The following is an 11,973-nucleotide window of genomic DNA, read 5'->3' on the forward strand; positions in this document are numbered from 1 at the left end:
TTTTTAAATGGTTTAAAACAGGCTTCTTCCCACTGGTCTGTTGAGAAAAAAGGTCTTAACGCAATGCACAAGACAGACGTGTGTCAATAATGTGTACTTAGCTTAGAAGCAAATGCATGGCAACACACTGCTGTGTGCTGGGCTTTCCTGCGTAATGTAGTGTATAGGCGTAGTTTATTTAAAAAAAATTGGGCTGCTGGAAGCAATGCAAGCTATCTGGTAAGTATGCTGTAAAATATTTTTTTTCATTGAATAACCCTGTTAACACAGAATGGCACCTTTAAAAAAAAAAAAATAAATAAATTTATCTGTGCCACTTTTGGAAATTTAAAAACAGACAAGCAGCAAAGCCACGCCTGCAAAAGCTTTTGCATTGTTAAATTCTGCAGTAATCATTTTGTATCCCAGAGTAATATCATAAAACGCTTTGATAACATGCACCATGCCATGTGTACGTGGAGAAGACAGAAGAATTGCATGAATTGCAAGAGACTTTGTTGAACCAAGACAGGCAAAAGGTCACTAGATTATGAACAGATAACAGAACATTTTTTGGGGTCTGGCTGGAATTTTGTCTGCTTTAGGTGGGGTCTGCACTCCCATACAAGTCAGAATGTAAAACCAGCTTGGAGAAGGACAAATAACCCTGTCAGTGAATTTCGGAATGGTCTCTAAAGCAACTAAAGTTGATATCAAACAGATGCAAGCCAAGATAACTTACAATAACAAGGCCTAAATAGTCATCTAAAATAAAATTGTGGGTCACCATCCCAAAATAATAACTAACTGAATGTATATGGTAGAAATATTTGTTTGAATGTATATGGTAGCTTTATTTACCTCAACCATGTTGAGCTCTGTCTAGTGATTATAATGTAATATATGTAATGGCAAAAAAACCCTTGCTTTCTATCTTCTTCAATTGCACATCTGAAATACAAGTCTTTGATCTTCAAAAGACCTGAGAAACAAACAAACCTTTTCCTTGAGTTCACCCAGGTACATAGCATTCTGGCCAAGAATTGATTCCGCTGCTTCCTGGAAGCATGTTATCCACTGATTATCCCCAAAGTCTGCAATGTTTGCCTGTAACAGAAAATAATGACATAAGAACAATTCTGGTTGTATCAAAACTCCTTGCTATAGTGGAAACAAAACATTGAAAACATTACGTAGAATATCAATGCTATATACCAAGCTACACTACTTTAAATTACTAAATTGCAACATGCATGCATTAAAAGAAATGTATAATATTCTGTATTTCTGATTAGCACGCTTGTTCTGGGCTGTTGCCTCAATATTGGTCTCTATCCAGGATTCCTTGTACCATTGCCATGGAGAAACAATGTATTCTGCAGAGAAATTAGGTGACAAATCTTATAGCATAAAATTCTTGATTGAATAGTGGAAAGGAAACTGCTTCATTCAAAAGTTCAGAGTTTCACCTCTGATATAACTGAGCACAGGAACTTGCAGGAGACAGATTTTTTTAAATCAAGCTCCTGACATCCCTGACCATTGTGAGAGAAGCATCTATAAAGCTTCCTGTCACAGCCCAAAACAGGTTCATAAGAAGGGACACTGAAATTTTGCTGCAGACAGAACACCAGCAGAGCAAGAAGGATTGAAAGTCAATGCAAATAAACACAAGAGTTTGTTTTAAAAATTCAGCAACAGCCTGTCATTTAGACGTTCCATACCATCCTCCTGCCATTTGAGATCGTAAGGGATTTTGACCGGCATTAAACAGCTTGATTGTAAGTCGTCACAGCTGCTGAGGGCTGATGAATATAATGAGCCTGCGAGAAGAAAGAAGCGCGCTCTCCCTACCAGGTCAGGGCCAACAAGCACTTGTATGGAAGTGGTGAGGCAGCATGTGGAGAACTGGCAGGCTTTTGCAGGAACTAGAATTATCATTCCACTCCGACACAAATTCATCTCACAAACACAGCAGAAACAGGCTTGGCTTTTGAAGCAAGAGCCACTAATACAGTAGGTGCAGGGCAAGGCTACATGAAAGCCCCAGGCCCTGGGTGCAATTTCATCTCTCTACAAACATTTACTGTTTATTTATCTTCATAATACTTGCTTAATCTTTGCTTTTAAAGGAGAGCCATGCCAACCTATAAACAAGGACTGATAAGTAACCTCTGTAAAGCAATTGGTATCAGCAAAAACAACATAATTTAGCAACAAGAGAAAAAAGAAATAAAAAAAACTTAGAAATTTTAGTGTTTGTGCATAGAACAAGCTGCTTGATAATTGAGCTTCACAAAGACACAGCACGGACACCTGTACTAATACAGCGCAGAGTCAGTTTTGTGGTCTTTATACAAGTACAAAGACTTCTCAGAGGAAAAACTTGGCAGGAGATTTAAGCTTTATATCTCGGATTTTGGATCAATGGCAGAGCGAGTGAGCCGTATTTAAACAAGATCGTTCAGCAGTTACTTTGCACTGGAATAAGAATGGAATTTTAGTTAAACTGCCAGTCCCAGAGCAGTTTAGGAGACTACACAAGCGTACCATTTTTATTAGGAATTCAACGCAATGCTCTTTGAAGGTACTAATTTAGGTTTCACACTTAGAACGCAAAACAAACTACCACCGTGCTGAGCTGTTGAAAATACCAGCTCTAAGAGTAATGAAGATAGAGATATATCGTTCAAGGTTTAAGTATTGACTTTTTCCAGCAGTTGAACAGCTTTAATTTGTCCATCCCACCCAACACAGACCCCCTAATACAAGCTACCATTATGTACGAGCTAGGCCTACCCCCCGTATTCTCCCCAGAATTATTTTTAAGCTTGGTGGGAAGAAGCTGTAGGCGGGTGGCAGCCCCTATATTGTGATCCAATTTTTTAGTAACCAGCCGGGGTGGTGCGCCTGGCTAAAAGGGGGTGGGGGAGAACACTGCTACTCCTTCTAAAAAGAAATCTCTTCATGCAAGTACAATAAATGCTAATTTTGTTTACTGCTGTGAACCAGAATGCAACATCCTGAAAACATATTTTAGGAGAAGTGTGATGGGGCCTTAACACAAAATTTGAAAGATTGTTTTTTAAAAGAACAAAAAAACTGCAGTCTTGGATATCCAGCAATTACAGAAATCACAAACAGTAAAATGCTAGGTTTACTTATTAAGCCTGGACTAACTTAGAAAAACTTGAACTTACTGACAGAATAAGGCGATATTTAAAGTTGGGAAATTCCGTGTTACACTTCTCACATCGGAAGAGACCATTCTGCTGGTCAATGACTTTCTTATTACAGTCCTGAGAAGGGCAGGCCTGATACAGACAATTCTCCTTCCGCAGATACACTATGGTAGCAACACTGGTAAAATAATCAGCCTGCAAGGCACAAGACATTTGGTGACATAACTTACAGCATTCAAAAATTCAAAATATGCAATGACATTAGGACAATTCATCGAACATAAAAGGGCATAACATCATATTAAACACTAAACTTATTTATTTCTTGACCCATGTACATATCCCAGATGCTGCTCCTGAGCTCCATTAACTTAAATCAACTACCAGGGCAGACCATTTCTCAGAAATTAATTGCATCACTTTCTCAGGTTGAGCAGTTTGGATGGAAAAGCATATTTGGTTCTCCTCTCCTTGTGATCTGTAGGGGAATTATGCATACTCTTGTATACAAGTACTATATTTTACTCAAGGAATCTGGAAACATGTGGATGAGGCTATTGCAATACCAGCTTGGATATAATGTTTAAGAGGTTGATCACGTACAATTTAAATTCTCTCTTTTTTACAAAAAATTTTACTTAAAAAAAAAAAAAAAAAATACAATATACAATATTCTACTACAAAATGGGGAAATAACATCCTAATGTATGGGCAATGTAGCTACAAAACAAAAAACAAAAAGTGTCCATCAACAAAGTGTCATTCACCTATAAAGCTTCATTCACTAAACACTTTCTAGGAAGCGGACAACTGAGTATATGTTTGAAGACAGCTATTTGAGCCCTTTGAGAGAAGGGTAAAACTGCAGAAGTCCATCATAAAGACCCACGTGGCTTTTTCGGAGTGAGTAGAATTTTAATTAGATTTTGACTCTCATATAAAGCAGTTCCACAACTGAGAACCAGGGATTTAAATATTCACAAGGCAGTTGTGGTAAAGAACATGAACAAGCAGCAAACACAGGCATGTTCAACCCAGGCATTACTTTAAGACAGGTGGGAAAAAATTGTAGGTGGGTGGCAGCCCCAGTATTGTGGCCCAACTCTTCAGTAATCACCCAAAAACAGCCGAGTGGTTACTGAAAAGTGCTAGGTGGTGCGCCCAGCTAAAAGGGGATGGGGAGAACAGTGAATTAGATCTACTGACATTAAAACACATTTAATCATATACAACAGACTGACCTGATTTGTATTTTAGACTAGCATGGCCTATCCTAAAAACTATACTTCATAGTAAATGGTAGATATAAGAACAGAGGGTCAGATAGACGACTGCTTTACATTTTGGATTGGTTATCACTTTATCACTACATTTTGGAGACTTACTTTATCACCATGACCTAGGTTTTCATTCTTCACCTCTAGCAGAGATTTCCAGTTGGTATTTCCTCCTCCTCCACCTCCACGAGACTCTGAGATTGATGTGCCTTCTAATACCTGGCCCTCTGAATCAAACCTTTAAGATAAACATATGGGTTATTTTTTCTTACCAGGGAACTATGAGGACAGCTGTTACCTTCAACAGCCAAAGCTCCCATACAGTGTCGGAGGCTGCCACAGTAGGACCACCAAATAGAGTTCAACATCCTGGACAGGTCTATTATGATGATAAAAGTGCTTGATTGGCAAACTAGTAGTGCTAGATAGAAGCAACAACTGTATGACAGCTGCTCTTTAACACTATCCACCCTCTGGTAAACCACACACATTCTTTGCTGCATGGAGCTAAAGAGCTTGGAATGGAGAAGAACCAGCCATGTGGCGGATCAAATTACTTGTCTTCTCCAATGACAGAGCTCTTTTTATTCCAGTGATCAGGAAACGAAACAGAGCTTTGTGGGTTTGCCCCGGCGTCAGAGAACTTTTACAATGCACATTAGGATTATAACTTGTTTTTCATTGAACAAATCAGTAAGGCAGTAGTGCCCATGATTGAAATTCCCATTCATTCCAATGGGCCAGCTTACATCAAAAAGAAAATGCACCTTTAAGGGTTTCAAATGCTTATAAACACCTAAAAAAGTTTAAAAATAGTGTAGACTTGAAAAAAAGGCTGTGGTGTAGCTATAGTACTGCTTTATAAACAAGTTTTTCATAGTTGTATAAACAAAATGCCAACAAAACCTCCCTAAAGTGAAGATATCACACAACATTCTTTCCTGACTGGCAACACAATGACTTTTTTTTTCCCCGAAACTTGCTATGCAGCTGTAGAAGATAGAGCTTTACCGCCTACACCCCAATGTTCAGCAAAATGCATAAAAAATTATTTCCCAAATATGTCAGTTCCAAACGATTTAAATATAATTTTTATAATTTGTGATCTATTCAAAAGGCATGTGCAAATTACCAGTATGCAAGGTCAAACAGAAAAGGGTGTGATGCAAAATAAGTATCTAGGGCAATCTTAGGTTGAGACTGCATGGGAGTTTTACAAGCTGCATTTTTTTCTTAAACTGAAAATCCCAATGAGTTTTCCCATGCTGAGCAGATAAATTCTACAGCAGCTCAGCATTGGTTTTAGTGCAGATTGATCTCCCCTGCTACACAAGCAAGACGAAGAGCGGTGTTTCATAAATTGCTATGAGCAGAAACAGGTTTTCATTATGTATATCTTCACAGCATGTATTGTTAGGTATTTCTTTGAATGAAATGTTTATATGAAAGTATGTATAGTTAGATAAACATATCTAAGTGTACAATTTTATACAATGAATGCACAGCTCTATAAGATTTTTATGTATTGCATGCATCTTTAGTACCATAGTTAAAAAACAGGACAAGTTCTCCAGCCATCCCATGGTATAACATAACTTAAAGGAATCCATACAGATAGCAAGAACAAGAAGAGAACCAGTCAAGGGACCCCTAGGAATAGTAATGTATGCTTCTGTTCTGAGCTTCTTAAATGCAAGACTTGCAATTTTACCTTCAGCTAGGATTTGATGTGCTAGCTTTGGGAAATCATTACACAGACATTCCTCCAGTACCAAACCGGTTAAAAAGCCTGGAAGTGCTGTATTCCAACATTTAGCATTGCCAGAGTGCCCACTAGTGTCTACATGTAGAAATGTTTTATGAGGAGACTGAAAATGTACAGACATGCTCTGCTATGGCTTCACGCTTTGCTAAACACTCTTGACTGGACACAACAACATCACAATCCATGGCCTACCATCCTCTGAGCTTGAATGCCTCAGGAATATCTGGATTGATCATGACAGTACTAGATGACAAGACTGACAAAGACCGCCCTCCAAAGTCGGACAGCCGTGCTCCTTTGATTGCCACAACAGGTTGTCTGGAGCCATCAAATTTATCTGCCTGTTTAGGAGAAGTTGAGGGGGAAAAAAATAAAACAGAAAAAGTGGAAAGTTAAATACTAAACACTGGGCTGAAATTCAGTTTCTATGCACAAAACAATTGGTGTACTGCCTTTGCAGCCTACAGAATGAGAGAAAAATACATTGCTTCATGCCTCCCACACATTCTGGATTTGGTTATAACCTTAATTTTCCAGTTCTGCCAACATGCTAGTTTACTTACTGTAAAAAACAAAACAAAAAACTATTTTATCATGGAATTGGCAGCAAAAATCCCAACTCAAAAGGATACAGAAAATTTGCATGGAACATGAGGACAGGAGTTTGTTTTCTCTTCCATTAAACTAATACGTTTGTGATATAGTCTAGTAATTTGGTTAATTAAATTAATATGGTAACCACATAGTGGCCTGGACATGCTAGATTGCATACTCAATCTTATTTACCCAACCACCTTCTTCTATGAATGGGAGAGAGAGAAGAAAAAAAACAAAACACTTACATCATCACCCCATAAGGTGGTCGTGACCATCTTGCCTGAGGTGTCCATTAAATGAACATTTCGCTTTGAGACTTCACGGTTGTTTGATTTTATAGTCACTTTGGTAACATCGTCAAAACTCTTACAAATTCCAATAACATCTAAGACAACAACAGACAGGTTAATAACCGTTTGGCACATGTGGAAGCTGACTGGCAGCTACTAATACAAGTACCGACCTAGCAGTGTGTCTTTATTCTTGTTTTCCAGCTCAGATATGGCAACAAATTCAAACTGCACCATCGGGACATCAGAGGAGTCATCGCACGGGATAACAGAAGTTTCGCTATTAAATGTCATTTCGTAGTCGTTCTTTACAGCCGTATACTGTTTGTTAGCAATCTTTAAAGTGCCTTTTGAGAAGTAATACACCTAGAGAAATAAGAGACAGTGATAGGCCATTTAAACAAATACATGCCAGTTATGACAAAATAGGAGTATGGTTACTTAACCTGCACATCAGACATTTTAAATGCTTGAAAGAGAAAATGACAAGGAATAGTTATCACTGGGTTTTCATTAAACACTGATTTGAAGTTACATTCCACCCCATCATTCCAAGCATCACCCATCTACCACTCAACTATCCAAGGTAAGCAGCCTTACAGGGGCACCTTGGACAGGTCAACAAGAATAGGGTAAAGTCTGACTGTAAAGTAATAACATAGGAACAGAAAGCCAGATGGAAGCTTTATAGCCCAAAACAGTAAAAGCAGTTGCTACCCTGCCTCCTACTCGACTAAATATATACTATGAGAAGAAATGGGAGAAAATACAGAGGCTGCCCTTTTTCCTGCCACTCAGGCTTCAGTGATTTACAAGTCTGTCCAACATGCAGATCAGGAAGTTTAAAGAAATTATCCAAAACCTTTTATTTAGACTAGACCTTTTCATAGCAACTCTTAACCAAAAATTAAAAAAAAAATGGAGTAAAGAAAAAAACACCTGCTGCTAGATAAGAACAGGTTCCTCTAATTCATTATTCCATCCAAGTTTTCACAGAATGCCATGCCATTTAGCCTATGATGAGCCGCCTCACTTGCCAGTAGAAATGTCAAAAGAGGTGACAAAAGGTTCAATACCACCAAATGTGCTAGCAATTAGGTCATGAGGAGGCCCCGGAACTGGAGAATGGCAGCATGTCCGGTATGTACAGGAACCTGTACTAGACCTTTTTTTGTCAAGTAGTTTCTTTAAATGTTGACAAAATAAGAAGAAAACAATAAAATACCTTATTCACTTCAATGATGGAATAAAACTTGTCAACTTGATCATTAAAAGCAGTAGCTCGGATCTCACCCTGAAAAAAAAAAAAAATAAATCAAGTTACTGGGATTGGGAATTTAAGTGGGAAAAGGATGACAGAAGACAGCAATGGAAAGAATATGTACAGTTATCTCACAAAGGGCAATATGCAAGCTAGAACTTTTATATATAGACACATTTTCCAAAAATCCAAAAATAACCTTGATTTTGTCTCATGAGAAATTGGACATCTCATGAGAAATTGGACATCTCATGAGTTGGACATCCCTTCCCTGGATGTACACATCATCACAATGAAAGGATTTGCAAAACAACTTAAAACAAGCAAGCCCATGCTAATGAGTTAAGTGACATGGTAAGAAAGGAATTCCAACATCAAAAGCATTAATATTAGAGTTTTGTTCCCAAATATATATGTATTTTTTATTTGCACACAAGCTAATGCAAGATCTTTGTTTGCGCTGTTTGGCTGATATTAACAGCCCCAAATAATACAGATCATGCGCAGGACAGAGACTACTTGGACAATCGGCCATCTTCCAATTTATAAAAACAATATGCCTCTAGTTAGTAATAAATTAGAATGATTAACTAATTAGCTGAAAAAGCACGTGATGTGTGGGCTACAGTGCGCGCTGTACCTCATTTGATGACAAAGATGTCACTACTTGCCGTTGCTGCCCAGGCTCCAGCGTGAGTCATCCACCCCCTCTATACCCAGGGCAAGGGGAGCTAATTATTTGATAACAGATTTTTGTTCTCACATCAGAGAAACAACATCTGCACATGAAAACATTTTAGTCACTTTGCTTTTCTATAAGTGACCGAGAATAGAAACCATGACGCGTCTCATGTATCTCAAATGAGGTTAGGAGGGCAAACTTGGATTGAGTATAAACGGGAAAAAGTAGCTATTAGCATTGTTACAAAAGGTTCACAATACACACAAGTTTAATTTATAATATGTTCAGGGGCTCAGCCCTTTCCAAGTACTTGATGGGCTTTAATTAAACATATCCTGCTTTCAAAAAACTGTAGTGTGTGTTTATGATTTCCAGGAATTTGCAAAACAGATGCAAACAGAAAAGGCCTTATAAACAAATGCATGACAAGAGATGAGGTCAGGCTATTAACTGATAGCAATATATGCACAATTACAATGACATATTTGGCTCCTTTACACAACCTTTAGCCTGCTCACTGAGCTTTGAGTTTACAAAAGAAAAAACATTCTGAACTGCTTTTAACTCAGAATGAAACCTTGCAACATGTCTGCAATGGGGAAAAGATCAGCTTGCAGGGAGGCTAAAGGCAAAACCAGGTACTAGTCCTTTGCCTCCCCTTGTCTTCTTGGGGGCAGAGGTACTATTTCTAAACAGAATTATTACTGGTATGGTTTTAAGTGATCATAATGCAATACCCTTTATAAAAACATCACAAAAAATAGATAATCAGGGGGCCTCCCACACTACTGCTGTCCACTATACAGTACAAGGAGTACCATGTAGTATTGTAAAGTATTCTCCAGCACAGTGGTTCATATCTTTACTGTGCCTGCACCAACAAGCTGGTCATGATCATTTCGGAAGCAAACTGTGGCCCAAGAAGTAATCACAATCCTTGTATGCTTAGTTGTGACAAAGGAGGTGGGATCTACACAAAATGTGTTAACTGACAGCTAGGAGAAAGACTTTAGGATTATAAACTCACTGGCCACTTGCAAACAGGGACCCAACTCACCGATTGAGTGGAAAACCCCTTAAGAAATAAAGAAAGTATCATCTGGATTACTGCAAATAAGATTTCTATTAAGGGAGGATCGAACCACTCCATCTGCTATTTCAGACTGCTACATCAAGTTCTCCTGTACTGACAGGTATATAAGACAAGTGTGTATCATTTATATTTTACGGTTTTGATACAATTTAATTATTGTGGAAACATTTTATCCCTTGGCAAGCACAGGATTCTGCCTTGTTTCAGTTTATTGGATATAGTACAATTCATACTCGGATTTGTTTGAGACTGCGGTACCTGACATTTTATGACAGGATATCTAATTTACACAAAGCTTGGAGTTTTCACTTTGATTATTTCAGGAAGCCTAAACAAAAAAGCATTCAAAATTTGTGATGTATATCATCTCAGTTAAAATGTAGGGGGGGGGCTTTTTAAAGTTAACTTCGTTAACATTTGGGCCAAGAGCAATTATAAAAGTCTGCAGTGTCACAAAACACTTTTCCACACAAGCTCCTTACATCTTGTGATTTCTTTTTGTGTTTCCTTCTTCTTGTTTATGCTTTACAGAAACTTGCCTTCCATACTTCCAGCTTGTTACTCCTGAGTCTGTTTGCATGGTATAGCCATTATATACATATATACCTTTTTGATTTGTATAGTGTCAAAACCTCCTAGAGATGGAACCCATACCCATAATGTGAGTGCTGGGATTATCAGTATTTTCAGTGAGGCGCTCTTTCACACAACATCCCTTAAAATCTAATTTTCTGTAAGTAAGCTACAATTGGTACACATTCCCGGTTTTAACTCAAATTTGCTGAAGTTGATCTATCTGTATAACTAAAGGGTTGCTCAGGATGCAAAGTTTCACTTAACACTGGGGCAAATTAGAAATTAGATGGGAAACCCATTGTTTGCTAAAATTTGCAAAAATTGTACTGCAGTGGCCTGTGTGAGGAACTACACAATGTAATAAACATTTGGCCTTAAGTTTATTATTAATCTCTTGCATTGTACGTGAGTGTTTTCTTCTTTTAACATAAGTACAGTTTAACTCTAAAGAGTCTCAAACGTGTTCAAGTAGAAATACCATTCTGAGTAGTGACTTACACTCTCATCCACCATTTCAATAGAGAACAGCTTCCCTTCCCCACGAGAGTTGCTCCAAGTGCGAATCTGAGATTTGTTGGTAACTCGAGCACGTATAGTCCACCTGGAAACGAATCATGTATGTTAGTGTTTTGTCATAACAGCCATACAAAAACTATTAAACCCTCCATCTAACTTCAGGCCAGCCATATGAAGATTATAATAAACTGAAGTTCTACAGTAAGGGAGGGGGTGACTTGTACTTGACTGGTATAATAAGGGGTTTAATGATGGAATAGAGCAGTGAATTTAAAAGCACAGCAATATGCGTGCAGTACCACAGGAAGCTTTTACAGATTTTAGCACAGCCAACAAATCTAATCAATTGCTAGTAACCTACAAAACACTCCATTCTCTAAAGCACCATGGCCTGCATTCTGGAAGAAAATCCAATATTCAAGACAAGGTTTACATTTAAACTACCACAGTGGAAATGGGATAATGTGCAGATAATATGTGCTACATTAATGTTTATGCTGGGAAGAGAGTGGGCAGAGTAGGTCACATTATTTTGATTGCAGAATAGCTCATTTGAGCAGAGGACATGTAGAAAAATAACAGGTGCTTGGCCTAAAAAAAAAAAAACGAACATTAAAACCTTTTTATTTTTAAAGCAACATATATGCAAAGTTCAGTAACCATATTTTGTTCTACCAACTCCCTTCTGAGTTGTGCAAAATTACAGTAATGCATGCAAACATCTAGTGGATACCATCATTCGGTTCTTTTTTTTT

At 38.0% G+C, this 11,973-nt stretch overlaps 1 protein-coding gene across 1 annotated transcript in view; it reads right to left on the bottom strand.

Annotated features, from left to right (window-relative positions):
- RPA1 (replication protein A1) overlaps positions 1 to 11,973 on the bottom strand; it is a gene marked incomplete in the record, with an annotated part of 41,933 nt that overhangs the window by 11,378 nt on the left and 18,582 nt on the right. The window contains 8 exon segments of the mRNA XM_072429267.1: positions 979 to 1,086; positions 3,180 to 3,356; positions 4,547 to 4,676; positions 6,396 to 6,544; positions 7,046 to 7,185; positions 7,264 to 7,456; positions 8,316 to 8,384; positions 11,201 to 11,303. Coding sequence (XP_072285368.1) covers positions 979 to 1,086; positions 3,180 to 3,356; positions 4,547 to 4,676; positions 6,396 to 6,544; positions 7,046 to 7,185; positions 7,264 to 7,456; positions 8,316 to 8,384; positions 11,201 to 11,303 — 1,069 coding nt within the window.

Source organism: Pyxicephalus adspersus, chromosome 1 (genome assembly GCF_032062135.1).
Source record: "Pyxicephalus adspersus chromosome 1, UCB_Pads_2.0, whole genome shotgun sequence".
Lineage (NCBI taxonomy): Eukaryota > Metazoa > Chordata > Amphibia > Anura > Pyxicephalidae > Pyxicephalus > Pyxicephalus adspersus.